We start from the raw sequence: 21,083 nt of genomic DNA on the forward strand, positions 1-21,083 counted from the left end.
GCCATTACTATTCTCTCTCATTGTGATTCTGACTTCCATTATCTCATTCTAACTCTTTTTTGGAGGGAGCCATAAAACACCTCGCAGGTTTTGAGTTGTTTTCACAAAATCTAGTTACCGAAAACAAAATTTAGACATCAACCCCAACAATCCTCCTCCATCCCCCACCAGCGCCCCCACACTATTGGAATTAAGCCTTTAAGATAAATGCCGCTTGAAATTTGTTTTTCATTATCTATGTCTATAAATATAACTGCCACTGGGAATATTGAGCCTTTCAAATTAGTCTTATCTCCATTATTGCTTGTATAAAAAAAAATTTTAGTTCCGTTCAGTTTCAATATTATTGAAGAAAGTCTTGGGTTCAAATTTAATAAATGACAATTTTGAGAAAAATATTTTTTATAAAAAAAGTGCAACTTCACATAACTAAGATACCGAATATGTGTAAATGTTTTCTAATGACCAAACGCAATATCACAGTGAATTAATCTGGAGATAATTATTTATCCTTTTTGTTACATTGAAAGGGAGCCTTAACCTAACTCAAGATTCCCCACTACAGAAAACAATAAACATAATCCAAATAAGAAAAGTATGTAGAGCTGTTTGGGTTTGGTTGCCTTGTCGGAGATTTATGCACTACATCTTGACAAGTCGCTGTCGTTAATCTTGTCTTGTATGACAAGGTCAAGAATGACAGGATGGCACGGTAGTTGAACAACCACGAGCCTCATATAATTGACTTGGAGTTTGCCTTGAAGACTTACTCAGCATATAAATTGGGCAGAGAAGAAAGGCAATACCACAATCATCCTGCAATCAGTTCTTGTTCTTAAACACTGCTGTCAACCATTTTCTAAAGCTCAAAATAATGGCTGATGCGCTCATTTCCGTGCTGCTAGAACGGTTGGCCTCGACAACCTATGAATACATAGGAGGAGAGCTGAAACATGTTTTGAACGTTAAGGAAGATGTTGAGAAATTCACTGCGACTCTCGAAGTTATTCAAGCTGTGCTTGAGGATGCAGAGCAAAGGCAAGTGACGGAGGCAAGTGTCAAAATCTGGTTGGATAAGCTGAAAGATATATCCTACCATATGGTGGATGTGTTGGATGAGTGGAACACAGACATTCTCAAACAACAGGTTGAGAAGCAAGAAAGAAGGTGATCCAAATGCTCTTGTTACAAAGAAGAAGGTACGTTTCTCTAGTTTATCCAGTTGCTTTTGTTTTGGCAAAGCCAGTCGGGTGATTCTTCACCGTGACATTGCTCTGAAAATAAAATATCTGAATGATAAGTTAACTGAGATTTATGAGGAAAGAAAAAAGTACCAGTTTCTATTGAAAGAATTAGGCGTTCAACCTCAACAACCTCAACGACCTCAAACTGCACCTTATGTCAACATGTCTGAGATATTTGGTCGCGAAAAGGAACAGGATATTTTGATAACAAAGTTGTTGGGTGATAGTAGTGAAGAAGAAAAGAGGCACCTTATCATCCCTATTGTAGGGATGGGAGGCATAGGAAAAACAACTTTAACCCAACTAGCCTATAATGATGACCGAGTCAAAACCCATTTTCATATGAGGCAATGGGTTTGTGTTTCAGACCCTTTTGATGAGATTAAGATCGCCAAAGCCATTAGTGGCGATGACGCCCCAAATTCAAATGAATGGGGTGAGGTCTTGCAAAGTATGTCTAGATCCATCCAGGGCAAAAGATTTCTCCTAGTCCTGGATGATGTATGGACCAATGATCCTAAAAAGTGGGAACAATTAAAAGTACCATTAATCCAAAGTGGGGCTAAAGGCAGCAGAATACTGGTGACCACAAGAAAACTAGAGGTTGCTAATATGATGAGAGCAACAAGAAACATGATCAATCTGCAAGAGTTGAGTGATGAATATTGTTTGTCAATCTTCAATCACATGGCCTTTCCAGATGGGGATGTACAAGAGTTCGGAGATATTAGTAAGGAAATTGTAAAGAAGTGTAAAGGTTTGCCTCTTGCTGCAAAGACTTTAGGTAGTCTCATGCAGAATAAGACAAAAATGGGAGAATGGAAAGAAGTTTTGAATAGTAAGATATGGGATCTAGAGAAGGTCGAGCAAGAAGTTTTCCAACCCTTATTCCTAAGTTATTATGATTTGTCCCCAACAATTAAATCTTGCCTTTTATATTGTGCTATTTTTCCTAAAGATCATATGTTTCGCTGAGATGAGTTGATTAGACTCTGGACAGCACAAGACTATATTATTTCGAAAGGGAATAAAGGAAAGGAAATAATGGGTGAAGCATGTTTTGACAACTTAGTAGCGCGATCATTTTTCCAAGATTTTAAGAAACATCGAGAAAATGGTACGATTTCAAGTTGTAAAATGCATGATATTGTCCACGACTTCGTTCAATTTCTCACCAAGAACGAGTGTTTGATTATGGATCACTCTGAGGGTGCTATCAGAGAATCAAAGGTATTGGATGATAAGATACGCCATTTGACCTTAAGATATGTTCCCGAAGGTCCACTTGCAATTTCTATCGCATCCTACAATTTCAAATATCTTCGCACACTGGCAATTTTTTTTTTTTTTTTTGGTCTGAAATATAGAAATTTCATAAAAAGGCAAACAGCCAAGAGAAGTACACAACCTATAAAGCAGCTAGGCACAACGAAACAACAAGAAATAAAACATCACAGCTGCATGGAAGGAGGACTAATAAGAAGACGTAGTCATAAGACAACCGGATACGTCAAGAAGCCCACACATCCGCAAACATTAAGCACTCCTTGGGGGGCATGGTAAACCATCTTTGTTCAGGATATGCATTAGAGAGGATGGGGGTCGATTGACCCATACTTCCGGGCTCATCCTCGAAATGGCAAGCATTGCCAAATGATCTGCCGCTTGGTTGGCGGTTCTAGGAATCCACGTCCAAACGTAGGTCTGGAAGCAGTTCAAAACATCTCGAACAGTACTTAGGATAGGATAGATTTCCCACCTTCCATTGGATAAGGGCCCTTCAAAGGAGAGATGATTTCCTTGCAATCAGATTCAAAAGTTACTTGATGAAAACCCATCTCAGCAGCGAGCTTACAGCCCTCAAGACAAGCCTGTGCCTCAGCCTCAATAGCAGAGTTCGCCACAGATGGGATGGATGAACCCTTGATAAAGTCTCCATGAGTGTTCCTAATTAGGATACCAATGCCAACCCTCTTTGAGTTTGGATTCCATGATGCATCCACGTTGACTTTGACAAAGAGAGAGGCAGGGGGGTTCCAAAGTTGTTGTTGGTTGTCATTAGAAAGGGTAGGATGCTCAGTTTGATGTCTGCCATGATCAAGGGAGCCAAGGAATTCATTGATGGCAATAGAGGCAGCGTGGGTAGTTCTGGCTGGTGAAGGGGAGATGTGTTCCAGCACTGCTTTGCACCTATCCTTCCAGATCTGCCAGCAGAAGTGCGCGATAACAGTTAGGCATCTTGATTCAAGAATTACTACCATAGACCCAAATTTAATTTTACAATTGAAACGTCTTAGGACATTAAATTTGAGTGGTAATTCCATCAAAGAACTCCCAGAGGAGATTGGTGAATTGATACATTTGAGGCATATTGATTTATCTTACAATTGTGATTTGGAGAAATTACCTGACAGTATATGTGGTTTGTATAATTTGTCTACCTTGAGCCTTCGTTTTTGCTCCAAACTTAAAAAACTGCCTAAAAATATGGGGAGCTTGATTAACTTAAAGCATCTTTATGTTGAGTGGTGTGAAGTTTTGGAGTCGTTGCCAAAAGGAATAGGGAGATTAACAAGCTTGCGAACACTAGATGTGTTTTTGTGTGATGCTGGCGACCAGGAAGCATTACAACTTGGTGATCTGAGAAACTTGAACCTGGAGGGATTTCTCTATGTAAAACTTGTGGGGGATGCGACAAATACGAGCGAGGTTGAGAAAGCACAATTGTAGTAGTAGTGTAGAAATACTGAATGACTTACGACCGCACCCACATTTGGAATCTTTAGGGATTTGGGATCATAATGGCACCAGGTGGCCCAATTGGATGCAGTCTTTACACAATTTGAGATTCCTTACTGTTGGTAATGGGACAGTGTGAAGTTTGGCCTCTTGGGAAATTGGAGTACCTTGAAAGACTAACCATATACGGGATGAATGGAGTGAGAAAGGTGGGTGTTGAATTTTTGGGATTAGAAGTGTTTATACCGTATATTAACAACCAATGACCACCTGACACGTGGACGGAATCGACACTTGTCACTACATGCCCTTCGGCATTTCCCCTACCGAATCCTATACATCTTGATTCTTTTGCCCTAGGACACGTGTCATGCTCACGACCAGCTCCTACAGTCCCACATCGGAAATATGAACATAGTGCCCGCCTCCCAAGGCCTATATAAGGAGACCCCTATTCCCAAAAGAAAGGACAGCAGAACCAACGGTACGCTACCGCTTGATCTGTAATCTGACATTTACTAAATCCGTACTTACTTAAGCATCGGAGAGCCTTCGGCCAGTACCACACCGGTACCCCAGGGCCTTACCGAACGTGTCCTTTTGCAGGAACTTGATCTTCCGAAGACTAACTCCCTTCCGAAGACACAATACCACTAAGTTGGGCGAGCCACGTGTCAAACCACTTTTTCGCATCAACAGTTTGTCGCCGTCTGTGGGAAGCGAAACAAAAACCATCAACCTACAATCCCCTATACACATGGGGACCACTTCAGTACCCAATTTTCTATCGGAGGAAGGGATGCCGTTCGGAAGGTAAACTGGGGCTAGCCCAGCGCTACCCCCATGCACCCCTTTCGGAAACGCCCCCTCAACCCAAACAACCGCCGAAGCCGAGCTAGTAGCCCAAATCGCGTCCCTGCGGAAGGACATGGCTAGGCTTCAGGAGCACAACCACCACCTTTCGTCCAAAGTGGACGAAACCCAACAGCTGCTGCACTAGCAGCACGCGCAGAACATCCAGACAACTCACTCTTCCGAGAGCTTACAAACCCCCCATAGGAGGAGGAAGTATGGAAATGCAGCCAGGGCAACGCCTGCTCCTTCCAAACAGTTGGTGGTGCCGACACCCCGGGATCAACCACACGTCCCAAAGAAGGTCTACTCCGATTGCCGACACAGGCTTAACGATCGGGAGGCGGAAAGACAGAGGTCTTCGATCAGGATTAGCGCTCGACTTCGACGCTCTCGACGCATTCGACGCTCTCGGCAGGATCGGGAAGTGCAGCCATTGCGCATACCGTTCTACACTGGTACCGAGGATCCCTTAACCTACCTTCATTCATTTCAGTCCGCCATTGGATGCAAGGGTCTGAGCGATAAGGGGCAGTGTCTGCTATTCCCATCATCACTTACCGAAGCAGCCCTGAACTGGTTCTACCGGTTGGAGCAGGAAACGGTAGATTCTTTTGACGAGCTAAAACAAATTTTCCTCAATCACTTCATGATCCAAACGGACCGCCTTTACTCTGCCGACGATTTGTACACAATTCGGCAGAGAGAGGACGAGCCATTGAGGGAGTATGCGGCGCGCTTCAGTCACGAATACTCAAGGTGTCCGGAAACAGATGATAGGGCAGCCTACGGCGCCTTCAAGAGTGGCCTTCGGTCCTCGCATTTCCGATACCTGGTACACAGCAGCAACTGGCGCACGTATGATGAGCTGATGAAGCAGGCAGCGGTGCACGCCAAAGCCGAGTACTTCAACTCGAAACCCAGTGTTTCGGCTAGCCGAGAGGATACAGAGCCAAACGCTTATCCGACAAAGACGCAGTCCTACGAGAGGGTCGACTCATATTCGGCAGACCATAAGCAGAAAGACAACCGTGCCGATCGAAGAGATCAGCCGAATAAGGGAAAACGGCGGTATGGTCGCAACGACAACCGAGGACCCCTACCCAATCGTGACCACGGCAACGAGGTCTTTACCCTACTGAAAACCACCTATGAGGCCGTTCTGATGAACGAACAGGAAATAATACCAAAACCAAATCAGCGAAGACCCAATCGGCAAGACAACAGGGAGACCGGTAAATTCTGCCGATACCATCAGCACAACAGCCACAATACAGAAGATTGTATAAGCTTAAGAAAGATTGTGGAGCGGCTGATCCGAGAGGGGAGACTGGACCAGTATATCGCCCGGCAGCCAACGGCGCCGGTACCGAACCCTGCTCGGCAGATAAACATGATAAGCACTATTAGCGGTGGCCCTACCGTTACGGGAATGAGCCATCGTTCGATGAAACAGTATGTGCGCGCTGCGCAGCTTCCTCAGGTGCTCGGCATAGAGGTGAATCGGCACCAGGAAGTACCAAAAGTTCATTGGGAACCGATCACATTTTGCGAAGAGGAAGAAGAGGGAGTCCTCTATCCCCACGATGACCCGATGATCATCCGAGCTGAAATTGCCAACTACGATGTAGGGCGAGTGCTGATCGATACCGGGAGCTCCGTGAGCGTGATCTTTGCCGAAGCTTTCAGAGAGATGGGAATTAGTGACAACCAGGTCAACCGGCAGTTGACACCCTTGCTGAGTTTCTCTGGGGACCTGGTCCAACCGATCGGTAGCGTTAAACTGTCAATTACCTTCGGTACGGCACCAAGGAAAACAACGGCGTACGACCAGTTCCTCATCGTTGATTGCCCGACGGCATACAACGTCATCGTTGGCCGAACGGCACTTACGAGGGTTAAGGCGCATCTTTCGCCCCACATGCTATTGATGAAATTCCCAACCCCGAACGGCACGGGAGCAATCCGGGGAAATCAGTTGAGTGCGCGGACTTGCTATGCTACGGCTCTCAAGGCAACCTCTTTCAAACTCCCCAACGAGACCGTGACTGTGCAGGGGTTGCCGAACGGTATGGGACCGGTTGACGACCCTAGAGATGAGTCCCCCACCCCTCACACGCAACCTGTCGAGGAATTGGAGACGGTAACCTTAAGCGATGAATAGCCCGATCGACAGGTTAGGATCGGCACAAGACTCACTGCAGACCTCCGAACGCAATTCATAAATTTCTTGCGGCACCATTCGGAAGTATTCGCATGGTCTTACGAGGATATGCCCGGCAACGACCCGGAGGTCATCAGCCATAAACTCACCATTTCCCCCGCTTATAAGCCCGTGAGGCAGAAGCGCCGATCATACGATGCCGAACGGTACGAAGCAATGCGCACGGAAGTCGATAAAATTCAAACCATCGGCTTCATCCGGGAGGCAACGTATCCGGTATGGCTGGCAAATTCTGTGATGGTGAGAAAGACCACCGGCGGGTGGCGAATGTGCCAAGACTATACCGATCTCAAGAAGGCCTGCCCGAAGCACAGCTTTTCGTTACCACGCATAGACCAGCTCGTGGACGCCACTGCCGGCCACGAGCTGCTGAGCTTTATGGATGCCTATTCCGGCTATAATCAGATATTCATGCACCCTCCCGATAGCGAACACACCGCATTCATAACGGACAAGGGGTTGTACTGTTATAATGTCATGCCGTTCGGTCAGAAGAACGCGGGGGCAACATATCAAAGACTCGTTAACAAAATCTTCGCCGGTCACATCGGCAACATCATGGAGGTCTACGTTGACGACACGTTAGTAAAAAGTCGGACTGCCGAAGATCATTTGCAGAATTTATCAATCATGTTCGGTATACTGAAAGACTACCGGATGAGATTGAACCCGAAGAAATGCGCCTTCGGTGTATCTTCCGGGAAATCCTCGGATTCATAATCAGTCAGAGGGGGATCGAAGCGAATCCCGAGAAAATAAAGGCAATCATCGATATGGAGATGCCGAAGACGACGAAAGACATTCAGAGCCTTACCGGATGCGTGGCCGCCTTGACCCGCTTCATATCGAAAGCTACCGATAAATGTGCATCGTTCTTCAAAGCCTTGAAAGGGGGCAAACGGAATATCACATGGACTGCCGAATGCGATAACGCATTTCAAGACTTAAAGATCTATATGAACAAAGCCCCCTGTTGTCAAAATCGCTGCCTGGAGAAATTCTTTACCTATACCTTTCGGTATCCGGAACTGCCGTCAGCTCGGTATTGATTCGGAAACCAGAGAAGGCAGAGTTACCAATTTTCTATGTCAGCAAGGCACTCCAGAGTGCTGAACTTCGGTATCCCCCATTAGAGCAGCTGGCTCTAGCCCTTGTCGTCTCGGCACGAAGACTTCGGCCATACTTTCAGGCACACGGGATCAAAGTCCTGACCAACCAACCGCTCCGGCAAGTGCTCCAGAAACCAGAAATTTCTGGCCGATTGATCAAATGGGCGATCGAACTCGGGGAATTCGACATACAGTTCGTCCCGAGGCCCGCCGAAAAGGGCCAGGCTGTCGCCGATTTTATCTCCGAGCTCACCCCATCAACGGCACAGCCGACGCCCGAGGAGGTTACCGAGACCGTCTTGCCGGACGAGCTGAACGCCGAACGGTTTGACAGCTCAACTCCAATATGGGTTTTGCACGTCGATGGCTCGGCAAACCAGCAAGGATGCGGAGCAGGCTTGGTGCTGACAACACCGGACGGACTCAAGATCGAGTACGCCCTCCGATTCGACTTCCGGACCTCCAACAATGAAGCGGAATATGAAGCCCTCTTGGCCGGCCTTCGGTTAGCCAAGAGCATGAATGCAAAGCAAATCCGAATTCACAGCGACTCCCAACTCATTGTGAACCAGGTAACGGCAGACTTCGCCGCCAAGGATGCCTCCATGTACGCCTACCTTTCAACCGCCCATCGGCTACTCCGAAGTTTCCAAGCATACGAGATCAAACAGATCCCCAGAGGCGAAAACAGCCATGCCGATGCACTGGCACGCCTGGCTTCGGCAATAAAAGACAAGGTCGGGAGAAAGGTACCGGTGGAGATTCTTGCCCGACCGAGCACGGTAGCCTCCGAAGCGTGTGCCGTACGGTATGAGGATACATGGATGTCTCATATCTACTTGTACCTGAAGAACGGCACCTTTCCTGAGGACAAGGCCCATGCGCGGAATCTTAGATACCGATCAGCAAGATACACAGTCATCAACGATGTGCTCTACAAACATGGCTACACCACCCCATACCTCAAATGCCTTACGGCATAGCAGGGGGGCTACGTCCTTCGGGAAATTCATAACGGTGTGTGTGGCGACCATTCCGGGTCCCGATCCCTCGCCTACAAAGCCTTTCGGCAGGGATACTTTTGGCCAACCATGCACCAAGACGCTAATTCACTGGTGAAAAGGTGTGACAAATGCCAGCGCTTCGGTAACGTTCCGCATGTCCCTGCCGAACCATTAACACCGATTGTAAGTCCTTGGCCTTTCGCACAATAGGGACTGGAGCTGATCTGTCCAATGCTGCAAAGCAAGGGGCAGGTCAAATATGCAGTGGTTGCCGTCGACTACTTCATAAAATGGGTGGAAGCCGAACCTTTGGCAACCATAACGGCAGCAAGGATGGAGGAATTCGTCTGAACTCATATTTGTTGTCGATTCGGTATCCCATATGCAATCATTACCGATAACGGCAGGCAATTTGATTCGGAACTCTTCAGGCAATTTTGCACCCGCTTGAAAATCAACTTGTTTTTCGCATCACCAGCCCATCCCCAGTCGAACGGTCAGGTTGAAGCAATAAACAAAATAGTAAAGAAGCTACTGAAACGGCAACTAGACAAGGCCAAAGGAGCCTGGCCGGAGAAGCTTTCCGAAGCACTGTGGGCCATTCGGACGTCTTACCGAACGTCCACTGGAGAAACCCCTTTTTTCCTGGCTTTTGGTTCGGAAGCAGTGGTGCCTGTGGAAATCGGCGAACCGTCCTACCGAACGGAAACCTTCGCACCGAAGCAGAACGAAGAGGCTATGTCTCTAAGCCTTGACCTACTCGAGGAGCACCGAGCGCAAGCCAACCTCTGGAATGAAGCCTACAAACAGCGTGTGTCTTGGTATTACGACTCTAGGGTCAGACTCCGCTCTTTCCAAATCGGGGACTGGGTCATGCGCAAGGTATCGCTTGCGACGAAGGATACCACGGAAGGAACCCTCGGACCTTCCTGGGAAGGACCTTATGAAATCATCGGTATCCTTCGCTCGGGAACCTACCGACTAAGAGGCTCCAACGGCAAGGCCCTCGGCCATCCTTGGAACGTAGAACATCTCAAATACTACTACAAGTGACCTAGCCTACGGCAGGTTGGAACTGTAATTACTCAATGTATTTGTTCTTCGCAAATGATTAATAGAAAGTCTTCGGCACTATTACTTCAGCCTCTCTTTAACTGTCCCACTAGCCCGCGGCAGCTAGGTGTTAACGTCCTACGGCGTTCTATATTAGCTTACGGCAATAAACGATCGTTAAAGTTTTACCCTACAGATCCCTTCGAGACTTGTCAAAATTGACACTCAATATTCAACAGCGTCCTTATTAGCCTACAGTGATAAGTGACTTTCGGTCGGCAATTAGCCTACGACAATTAGCAATTGTAACGCACTCAACACTTGGGTTAAAATCGGAAGTTGGACAATTGAAAGTTGAATAAAAGACTTGAATTCCAATTAAAGGATGCCCTCGGCACCAATGTGTTCAGAACATAAATAAATAAATAAAAAAAACTAAAATACGAGTACAAAGATAAAATGCCCTCAGGCAGTAGCTTCGCCCCCAGCAGTGGCCTCGGCAGTACCAGGTCCCTCGGCTGCGTCCTCCCCTTCATAATCCTCGATCATTTCTTCGGTAACTTCCTCCGGAAGGGGAGGAGGATCGGCGGCGAAGTTCAAGTTCAGCTTCTGCCCAGGGTTGTACCGTTTGAATCGGTACAACATATCCGCCATCTCCGAGCCCACTTCCCGGTCCAGAAGGGTGGTGAACTCTTCAGAGGAGCGATATTCCAAGACGGCCGACCGAACGGCAGCCTCAATCTCCGTAGCCTTGGTCCGCTTAGATTCTTCAAGGGCATCTTGGACCGCCTCCGAAACGGCCTCGGCATCCCGTGCTGCCGCCCGCGCTGCCTCCAAAGCCACCCGCGTCTCTTCCGCCTTCGCCTCCGAAGCGAGGGCTCTCCGTTCGGCGGCCTCTTTCTCCCTCAGCAGCTGGGCGTGGTCCTGGAGAGCCTTGCCCGCTTCGGCAACCTTGGCCCTGCCGTCGTCGTAGGCTTTCTTTGCCCGTTCGGCAGCAGAGATGGCCCGCTTGATGCAGAGCCACATCTCCATGGACGCCTGCACACAACGAAGTCAGAAAGAATCCCCACTTGGCGCAAAAAGAATGAAAAGACAAACGGAGGAAGGGAATTCTTACCGATGCCTGAAGACGGAAGGCGCGTCCTGCCTGCTCCCGAAAGAACTTCTTCGGCAGCTCGTCAATCTCGGGAAGATCCATCTGGGAGCCGAGGATCATATGGTTGACGAACTGCACCGTCTTCAAAGGGCAGGCGATGGTCACGGCCTCGGTAGGCCCGTCCTCGTCCTCCGCCGCAAGGACGCCCCTCGAAGCCTCCGACGGTCGGCTTCGCTTGGAAGCCGGCGAGGTTTCCAAGTCCACCGTAACCGGCCGCTTCCCGGCAGCTCTGGAAGCGGTGGCGTCGGCATCAACCTGCCTCGGCGCAGGGGGATCGGCAGCCGGCCATGCGACGGGCTCAGCGCCCAGCTGTCGCAGGCGCTCCGCGAGGGTAACGTCCTCGGGATCAGCTGCTTGCCGAACTGGAGCTGCCTCCGGCTGCTTCTTCTTCTTCTTGCCCTCCAGGCCCATCATGAGGCGCCTCCTGGAGGACTCGTTCATCTTCTTGGCCTCGGCAGCTCTCCTGGCGTCCGTCACTGACCAAGAAGATTCGGTTAGTTAGCAAGAAAAACAATGCAAAAAAAAAAAAGGGAAAGCGCAAGTATACTCACTCTCGGCAGGGTCGACGAGCCCGGCTCTGATGAGATTGTTGGTGAAGAGGAAGAGCGGGTATACTCGCTATGGCAGCTGGAACCTTCAGCCTCACTCTGTCGAGCTGCCGAATCTCACCTTGTGTAGGGGCCGGCTGCTTGAGTTTACCTATCCGAAGAGAGAATTAGTAAAAATAAAAGAAACTAGAATTACGATAAGGCAGCCTACCGATCGGTAACTCGAAAACCTACCGGCAACTTGGAACGTCGTGGGTATCTGAAACAGCGGGGATACTCCCGATGGCGATTCCCAATCGCCGGAGAGTAGCACCCGCCGATTCCTCCACGACTTTTGTGAAGTTGGCACCGAGCTGACGAAATGCCATCGCTCGGAAGCCTTCAGGCAGTTCGCCTGAACCCAGCCGCCGTGATCGGCACTCTTCGACTTGGTGACGCTGTACAGATACGAGAACTACTCGTAGGAGGGCTCCCCCTCCCCGGTGATCCCGAAGGCAGCTATCACCCCCATCAGGGCCACCCAGAAGTTGGGGTTGTACTGGCCCGGGGCATACCTGATCTGGGCAAGAATCTTCTGCACGGCAAGATGCAGTGGCAACCTGACCCCCTGCAGAAGCATGTCGGTGAAGAAGGCGACTTCACCGTCCCCAGGGTCGCTGAGGGATTCGGTAGGGCTCGGAATCCTCATCTTTACCGAGTCCGGAATGAGGAATTCGGCCCTAATCTTCTCGAGCTCCCGTTCGGTAAGCTTGTTCGGCTCCAAGTAGTCAACCCCGAACAGGGCCTTCTTCGGTACGCCTACCGGTATCCTAGACAGCTCCCGGTGGATGATCGTTACCCTCGGCCGAGAGGGACCGGCAATGGCCTCATCACGACCGGAGGTGGAGGCCTCCGGCTGATGCTCGAAGGTACCGAATCGGGTACCATCTTTATAAACTGCGGCTAAGGGAAGCGGCTGCCCCGTCATCAGCCCCTTGCCGACGCCATGAGTAGGAACGGAGTTCACCTCCTCACTGATAATTTCCACATCGGTGTCCTCTCCACTCTCGGCTCCGAGGCTCGCAGCCCCACTGGATGTGTCCCAGCCCGATGATAACTCCTCATCGAACGCATTGGGCTCACTGCCGAAGGAGGACTCGCTAGCAGACATCTACAAGAAAAAAGGAAAGGAAGGCTAAGGTGGTTGTGTCATAAACTACCCTACCGATGTCTACGCCACTACCTATAGTTCACTAGACTACCGAAGGAAAGCCCCTGTAGACGATCGGCTAAAGCCTATGCTATGAAAGCACGCACGGAAATACGAGAAAGTATTATGAGGTTACCGAACGGTATCTTACCTCGAGTATTATGGGAAGACCTGGTTGCCGTTCAAACGCCTCGGGAATCGCCTTGATTGCCGATAACTCCTTTGAAAATCGCCTCGATTGCCGTTTACACCCTTCGAAAATCGCCTACGCAGAGCTCTCGCGTCAACTCTAAAATGCAAAGTGAGTTTTACGCCTGGAGCAGCCTCAATTTATAGGAAGATGGCTGCAACGGTACACCTCGGGAAACCAAACGGCTCATAAATGCCGCCGTCAGGTGTCACTTCGCTAGCCACGTGTCGCCCAATGAATGGTGGCATAGGCTGCACGCCGGGTACAGAAGACGAAGCGTCTCTGCACGCCAGGTGCAGAAGACGAAGCGTCTCTGCACACCAGGCGCAGAAAACGAAGCTTCTCTGCCTTCACCCCTCTCAGCATCGGCGACCCTTCGGGTCTCAGGGGAGCCTCTCCCAAACGAACTTGCCGAACGGCAGGGCATCTACGAACCATCAGGGGAGAACCAAATTCCCTTCTGAAGAACCTTCGGAAGAGAACTTGAGGGACTACTGTTTATACCGTATATTAACAACCAATGACCACCTGACACGTGGACGGAATCGACACTTGTCACTGCATGCCCTTCGGCATTCCCCCTACCGAATCCTATACATCTTGATTCTTTTGCCCTAGGACACGTGTCATGCTCACGACCAGCTCCTACAGTCCCACATCGGAAATATGAACATAATGCACGCCTCCCAAGGCCTATATAAGGAGACCCCTATTCCCAAAAGAAAGGACAGAAGAACCAACGGTACGCTACCGCTTGATCTGTAATCTGACATTTACTAAATTCGTACTTACTTAAGCATCGGAGAGCCTTCGGCCGGTACCACACCGGTACCCAAGGGCCTTACCGAACGTGTCCTTTTGCAGGAACTTGATCTTCCGAAGACTAACTCCCTTCCGAAGACACAATATCACTAAGTTGGGCGAGCCACGTGTCAAACCACTTTTTCGCATCAACAAGAAGATCAAACCTCATTCAGAATCAGATCACCACCCCTGATATTATTCCCAAAATTGAAACAACTCAGCTTTTTCTATATGAAAGAGTGGGAAGATTGGACGAAAGAGGATTCTGAAATTACAATCATGCCATGCCTTTCTGAGTTGACAATTCTACATTGCCCTTTACTAAAAGCACTGCCAGACTTCCTCTTCAAAACACCACTGCAGACTCTTCGCATACGTGGATCTGAGAGAGTTGCGCGTTACCAAGAAGGCAATGGAGAGTGGGCCAAGATTTCTGCTACGAACCCAAACATCCGCATTATCAGGTAATTGAGCTCTAGCAATCTCTTATTTACATGCATATGTATCAATTCCAAGTATCATCATATTTGTTTCCTTCAAAATCTTCAGGGAATATTTATGAAAACATCTGTCTCCGCAGCATATAGTCTTGAGATGGTGACTCGCTAGGTATTTTTCTTCCTACTAAATTGTTCGCATATATCATCATTTTTCTATGAAGAGGATTTTTCAAATGAGTATGAAAGGTACTTTTCCTTTTTATGTTTTGTACAAAAAGTAAAACTTATTGTTCGCATTCCTCTTGGCCAGCTGCAGTGCTTTGATGTTTGTTTTGTTAAATCTCTGGATTTTAGAGCATAAGCAATTTAAATAAAGATAATTTCTGGTCCTCCAGACTGCAGAAAATAAATTCAGACCTCATATTTTCTTTAAAAGATAATATTGACCCTCTGGTATTAATATATTCATTTACTTGTTATGCCACACGAGGTTTGTTGTTTTGCTTAATCTGCATGCTAATTTCTTGTGTCCCCTCTATCTTAATCATCACATTCTATGCCGGATGACTGGAAAGCAGGGATAAACCATCAAGGGAACTTGTCCTGCTTTGTTTGACTGATTTTGATGAAGATTTTACTAAAATGAATAAGTTTTTTCATCAATATGTGAAGTAATCCTATGTATTTGTGATTGCTAGTTGTCAATTTCTAATGTCACTAGGTCTCCTATCAAATTTTCATGGCACAGGATTTTCTTTTCGTAGTTACTGGAGCTCTTTTCGCGGCATGGGAGCGAGGGAAGAGTGAATATGACCCCAAGTTTCATTTTAATTCACCTTCAAGTGTCATCAAGTTGCTCAAAGGCTATATGAGGTTTGTTGTTTTGTTTAATCTGCATGCTTTAGTTGTTTCAAAAAAATTAATTCCTGAAAAATGTCTAAGAGAAATTATTGCAATAAGCAAATTGATCAACTATGTATGTGTAAACCCAAGTAACAGTCGTTGTTTTAGATACTTGAAAGAATACCAATTACATTTTTGGGAGCCTAAAAGTGTGATTAGGTTAGGGTCTCTCTATAACTGGACAAGCAGTTTCTACTCTTTCCTTCATTTTAATACCGTTCATCATTTCAGGGACTCTATGGAAGCAAACGGAGTGGCGTAAACCATCAAAGTCAGCCTACGGAAGTTCCAATAACTGAAATTTTGATAATTTTCATCAAAGGTCAGCCTTGAGAACAGAGACATGATGAATTTCGAAGGTCTACTGAGCTTTTGATTTACAAACATTGATGAGTACCCTTATTTTTTGTTTTGTAAGTAGAAACTTCGTGAACACCTTATTTTTAAGGGACACGCAACATCGACTGTATATATAACTAATCTACTGGTGTATTGATCATTTGCAAAACTTCCTTTGTGTCATTAATTTGTAAAATGTACTCTGAGGAAGTGGTGAATTTGGGTTTGCAATTTACCTTGACTTTCGCTTATTTATGTGTGTATCAGTTCCCAGTTTTTGCTGTTCCTCTAGAGAGTGTGTTTTGTTTGCCTTCGGTAACTTTGATTTGGTGTGTGTTCTTAAGCTAGAAAAGTCGTTAATATCGTTAACCTTGCTTTCAACAACTAATTTATAGAAGAACAGGTAACTTGTTTTGAACGTGAAGAAAGAAGTTGAACAATTCGTCGGCAATCTCAAAGCTATTCAAGCTGAGCGCGCTTGAGGATGCAGAGCAAAAGCAAGCAACGAAGGCCAGTGTATACATCTTATTGCAACTTGAAATTAAGGTCTGAATGATGGTTTAACTGTGATTTATGAGGAAAGAAAAAAGTATCAGTTGTTGAATTTTAGTTTTTAGTTTTCATTTTTTATGCTAGAGTATAGTGGAAAATGAGAGCGAGAATGGAAGTGAGAATGAGATTGAGAGAAAGGATGGGAAGGAGGAGTAACAAACGGGCCCTAATCTAAACTTCCTTTGTGTCATTTCTTTGTAAACTGTACACTGAGGAACTACGTACTTTAGTAGTTTTTGAATCGTCCAGTGAAATAGTGGCTACCCATAGAGCCATTTTTCAAAAGTCATGTGTATGCATGTTCGTTAAGTCATATATGATTGGCTAAGATGTATTGAAATGCATCTGACTCACTTTGCATATCTCAAGTGTTTTATGATCTAACAGCTGAGAAACATATCTTTCATTCATCTAAGACCTATTTTGAGGGAAAAACAACGAATGAATGATGAGAAAAATCTTAAGAATGAAACAGAACAAAGGTCATTGCTGATACTGTATCGCGAACAAAATTGTGCTGCGGGCGTTTATGAGCTTGCTTCCCTGGTCTGCAGCATATATTTGATGTGGCGCCTTGTCCATTCTCCTCACATTTTAGCTGCTGATGCCATTATATTCTAGCTCCTGGTCCACATACTACATGGATTTATCAGAAAGTAATTCAGCTTCAAATTCATTCTTAATCATCATTTTTGAAAATGGAAAGAAGCAATTGGAGGGGAAGATGGTATGTTCTTTTCTATAGCATATGAATAGTGAAATGCATTGAGTGTTTTATGATCTAACACCTGATAAACATATCTGCATTGATCTAAGACCTTGTTTTAGTACCACAAACAGAATTTAATTATACTCCCTCTCCTGCTTCATTGCCTTGGTCATAGTAAGAAAAAAGAAAGAGCCATAAAAGAAGACAAGAAGAAATTTTTATTTCATCCATGTAAACTTTTGGATGATGTTTAGTCCTGCAAATTTAGCATAAATAAATTGGGTTAGTCTGTATTATTAATAAATATGTATTGTGGTCTATTAGTATTAGTGACAAGATAATGAGACATGGCTCATTCGGCCAAAAAGCCCAAAAGGATGTCCATGGCCCATTACGCCGAGAAGTTTGTTTTATGAGTACAAGAATTCTATAGTATACATGGCCCTTAGGTGATGTCTTATCTCTTAATCGTTGGATCAAATTGGTTAGCCGTTGAATCAAATTAGTTAGTTTGATCCAATGATTAAGAGATAAGACCTCACCTAAAAGCCATATATAAACCCTAGCGCCTCCTTCCTTACCCATCCATATGGTAAACCCAAACACATGGTACAAATTAGTACCCCCATTGACAAACTTTATTGGTCTGCCATTAGCCAAAAGCCACTTTGCCAAATAATCCATCTCTTGCCACCCGTACTATATGTCTGGTCATAGACCATTAGAATGTCGTACGGATCATGTGATAGAGAGAAAAAGAAAAAGAGAGAAAGAAAGAGGCCTTCCTTATCAGCTGGCTAGCGATATATTGTGGTCAAGCAGAATCTGCCTGTTCACGCGCAAACCGTACTTGGGTACGGTGAGGGGCGGTGCGACTGATTCAGTCAGTCAACTAAGAAATTTGTTTTTTTTCCTCCCATTGCATGCACGTTTCAAGGTTGTTGTTGGTGACAAGGGGCCATTTCTTTCCATGGATTGGATATGAAGAGACGAGACAAACCAGCTGGCTGGCAGCCAAGCTTAGCTTGAGACAGCTGTTTTTGAAACTAGATGACTAAAAACAGTGAAGGCCTTGACCTACAAACCATGTTTTATAATATATTTCTAGCTTCGTGTATTATTCTATGTTGTTGGTACAAGTGTTAATTCATTCAAATATATATATATATATATATATATATGTATACACGTGTGTGCGTCTATGTTTCCATACCAAATCTATTTCGTGTACTTTATGTGTTGTGATGTGCCCACAACAGGTCCACTCATGCAAAGTTTTGACCTGTTTTTCTGGTCCCGAATCAAATGCAAAAGACTCATATCTCATATGATTGTGTACTATTTCTCTGTTAATCCAAAATTTTAAAAATTAAAAAAAAAAAAAAAAAAACTAAAAGAGACTACTAAGAAAAGTGTATTGACACTAAGAGACTCCTAAGTAAACTAATGAAGAATGGAGTCATAATTTCAAAATAGATTGAGCTAAACTTACTTTTCGAATAAATTTAAATAAGTTCAAAACTTTCGTAGAGTTGTGTTTATTTTTTGAAATACAAACTTTGCATGATTATTTTACATGATGAATAATAGTTCTGGCTGATAATATAGACCTAACAAGTTCAATTATATTATTAGCATTCTAATTAATAAGACTTCAAATTAATTGGCGACTTAATCTGAAACCACCTTGATGTGTCATTTTATGATTTGAATAACCAAATTCTGATTGATAGTCAAGTAACATAAATATTCTCAATCAAACGAATAATTTTTCATTATGATGATCATAGTACTATGCGTTATGTCGATGTGGCGTTATCGAGCCACTCAAAATGTAGTAGCATTATACAATAAAAAATATATATAAACACATCACTGGCTATACACATTACAATTTGACTAGATAAATAAAACTACAACGGCATGTCACGTTATAGAAAAATCATGTATACAATTACATGTATAAGTTATTAATTTATTAATAAGTTCGAATAACCTAGATTTTATACCCTGTCCTGTTTGTAAAACAACCATTTCTAAAGAATGACAGGTCACATATAAAAAATATGTTCATACATACAAGTGAAAACAACAGCAACAGTACATGAACTGTGTGAACATCATCGGAAAAAAAGAAGAAAAAAACTGTATGTGAACATCATCACGTGGCATTATTCGATTGGAAAAAAACTAATATGCACATGCGCTAATTGACAGCATCTTCCCACTTACGTAACTACTTGGAAACCTCGCTCCAGCAACCCCCACCCTAATGCTTTAATAATCACCGCATCTACATACTAACGTACTTGTATATATCTGAAGCACCAAATCCATACTCATCACACTAAAATTTCTTCCTTCGATCAAAGCTCTCAACAAAACCAACAAATTTTACTAAACCCCCCATCGTTAATGGAACCACCGGCTGCCGATTGCCACCACGTCCCTTCTTCGGAACGATACAGAGGCGTTCGCAAGCGAAAATGGGGCAAATGGGTGTCTGAAATCCGCGAGCCAGGGAAGAAAACTCGGATATGGCTTGGGAGCTACGAAGAGCCAGAAATGGCTGCCGCCGCCTATGATGCGGCGGCATTGCACCTGAGGGGACGTGGCGCGGTGCTGAATTTTCCTGAACTGATTGATAGCCTGCCGAGGCCGGCGAGTTCTAGCCCGATGGAGGTGCAATTGGCGGCTCAAGAGGCTGCATTGAGGGTTAGGAGGCTGCGAATTGGGGCTGTTTCGACGGAGGCGGCAGGTGGCTCGTCCTCGCCCAGGGGCTTGAGCTCAATGCCTGTGACGGTGGGGCTGTCACCGAGTCAAATCCAGGCTATTAACGAGTCGCCATTGGACTCGCCGAAGCTGTGGATGCAGTACATGTACAGGGCTCATTGCCATGAGGGTCTGTCGTTGTTAGGGGACGACATGTCGTGTGTTGAGTATTATGATGAGGAGGTTGAGTTGGGGGAGTGTGAGAATATGCAGCATTTGTCCATATGGGATTCCTACTTATGATCCCTTAACTAATTAGTTTATTAATTATACGTATACTTGAGACAAAGCAGGTCAACTTTTTTTAGTTTTTATTTTGGAAAAATGAAAACTAATATTGTATCCAAATATTCACCCAAAAAAGAAAGTAGTATAATCTATATAATTAAGAGCATTTATTCGTGTAATTGAGGTTTTAAGTTCAATTTCCCCCTCTTCAAGATTGCTTGTATAAAAAGTATCTCTCAGGGTGTTCTGTATTTGTGAGTTTAAAAATAAAAAATAAAAAGAAGCTAATACGATCATTTTGACCTAGTGCCAGAGCGACCTAAGGACCAGGGTGGGCCTAGGGCCCCCTCAATTCTTTTCTTTCTCGATGTTTTCTTATGTATATGTATACATAGATCGAGTGTTTTGGGTCATTTGTTTCTCTGGATAATCTAATCCCCGCGTAGCTTTTAGTTCTTGTTGGCTTTTGTGCTTTTGCTTTGGTTTCTATGTCTTGTAGCTTGTTTTTTCTAGTGATGTTTTGAAAATCTCTCTTCCTCTTTTGTTTAACTTTGGGATTTATGAATTTTTTTTTATAGTTGAAATAGTGTAGATGATGAGATTAATTTTCAACGATTTTTAAATTTAAAATTCATAATAATTATATGATTGTAATGAATGGATATATTATTGATCAATATGAAATGATAGTATGAAGTGGGCTAAAATGAGTAGTTATTAATGTAGTATTAACTAATTAACCGGTTAGAGCTTGAACCATTAAATGAAACGAGAAATTTCTAATTATTTTTATGAAAAAAACTATGAAGGGCCCCCCTTTAATATGAAATCCTGACTCCGCCACTGTTTTGACATACACATGAATTGCATTTATTATCCTTATTATGTATGAGGACTATCTTTATCAATATGTCTTTTTAAAGGGGCGAAAAACATTAGTATATTTTATTTCCCTTCTCCTGCTTATTTATTATCAGTTTCATTATATTACTTCATTGCAAACAGGAAACTTAAGTAATAAACAAGGA

At 44.9% G+C, this 21,083-nt stretch overlaps 3 protein-coding genes and 1 long non-coding RNA gene across 4 annotated transcripts; all 4 read left to right on the plus strand.

The window, feature by feature from the left end:
- The first annotated feature begins 734 nt into the window (after nt 1-734).
- LOC117614207 (putative disease resistance protein RGA3) lies at nt 735-3,234 on the plus strand. Its single transcript, XM_034342932.1, has one exon. The coding sequence runs from the start codon at nt 1,107-1,109 to the stop codon at nt 2,217-2,219; it is 1,113 nt and encodes a 370-aa protein (XP_034198823.1). The 5' UTR covers nt 735-1,106; the 3' UTR covers nt 2,220-3,234.
- Nucleotides 3,235-7,107: 3,873 nt separating this feature from the next.
- Nucleotides 7,108-9,151, plus strand: LOC117620035. The gene is made up of 2 exons (XM_034350128.1): nt 7,108-7,640; nt 8,098-9,151. Exons 1-2 carry the CDS (start codon nt 7,108-7,110, stop codon nt 9,149-9,151), a joined length of 1,587 nt encoding a protein of 528 aa, XP_034206019.1.
- A 5,015-nt stretch (nt 9,152-14,166) lies between these two features.
- Nucleotides 14,167-16,045, plus strand: LOC117615074. The gene is made up of 4 exons (XR_004583955.1): nt 14,167-14,576; nt 14,662-14,721; nt 15,301-15,425; nt 15,687-16,045. It is a non-coding gene; the product is annotated as an uncharacterized LOC117615074 (long non-coding RNA).
- A 3,296-nt stretch (nt 16,046-19,341) lies between these two features.
- Nucleotides 19,342-20,343, plus strand: LOC117636119 (ethylene-responsive transcription factor ERF022-like). The gene has a single exon (XM_034370588.1). The coding sequence runs from the start codon at nt 19,471-19,473 to the stop codon at nt 20,068-20,070; it is 600 nt and encodes a 199-aa protein (XP_034226479.1). The 5' UTR covers nt 19,342-19,470; the 3' UTR covers nt 20,071-20,343.
- Nucleotides 20,344-21,083: the final 740 nt, after the last annotated feature.

This window comes from Prunus dulcis, chromosome 1, assembly GCF_902201215.1.
Source record: "Prunus dulcis chromosome 1, ALMONDv2, whole genome shotgun sequence".
Lineage (NCBI taxonomy): Eukaryota > Viridiplantae > Streptophyta > Magnoliopsida > Rosales > Rosaceae > Prunus > Prunus dulcis.

What these genes read in the sequence shown, in the direction of transcription:
- LOC117614207 (XM_034342932.1), top strand. Translation starts at nt 1,107, where the DNA reads ATGTGTTGGATGAGTGGAACACAGACATTCTCAAACAACAGGTTGAGA.
- LOC117620035 (XM_034350128.1), top strand. Translation starts at nt 7,108, where the DNA reads ATGCCCGGCAACGACCCGGAGGTCATCAGCCATAAACTCACCATTTCC. An exon ending in GAGGTCTACGTTGACGACAC is followed by an intron (nt 7,641 to 8,097) that starts GTTAGTAAAAAG and finishes AACTGCCGTCAG; the next exon opens with CTCGGTATTGATTCGGAAAC.
- LOC117636119 (XM_034370588.1), top strand. Translation starts at nt 19,471, where the DNA reads ATGGAACCACCGGCTGCCGATTGCCACCACGTCCCTTCTTCGGAACGA.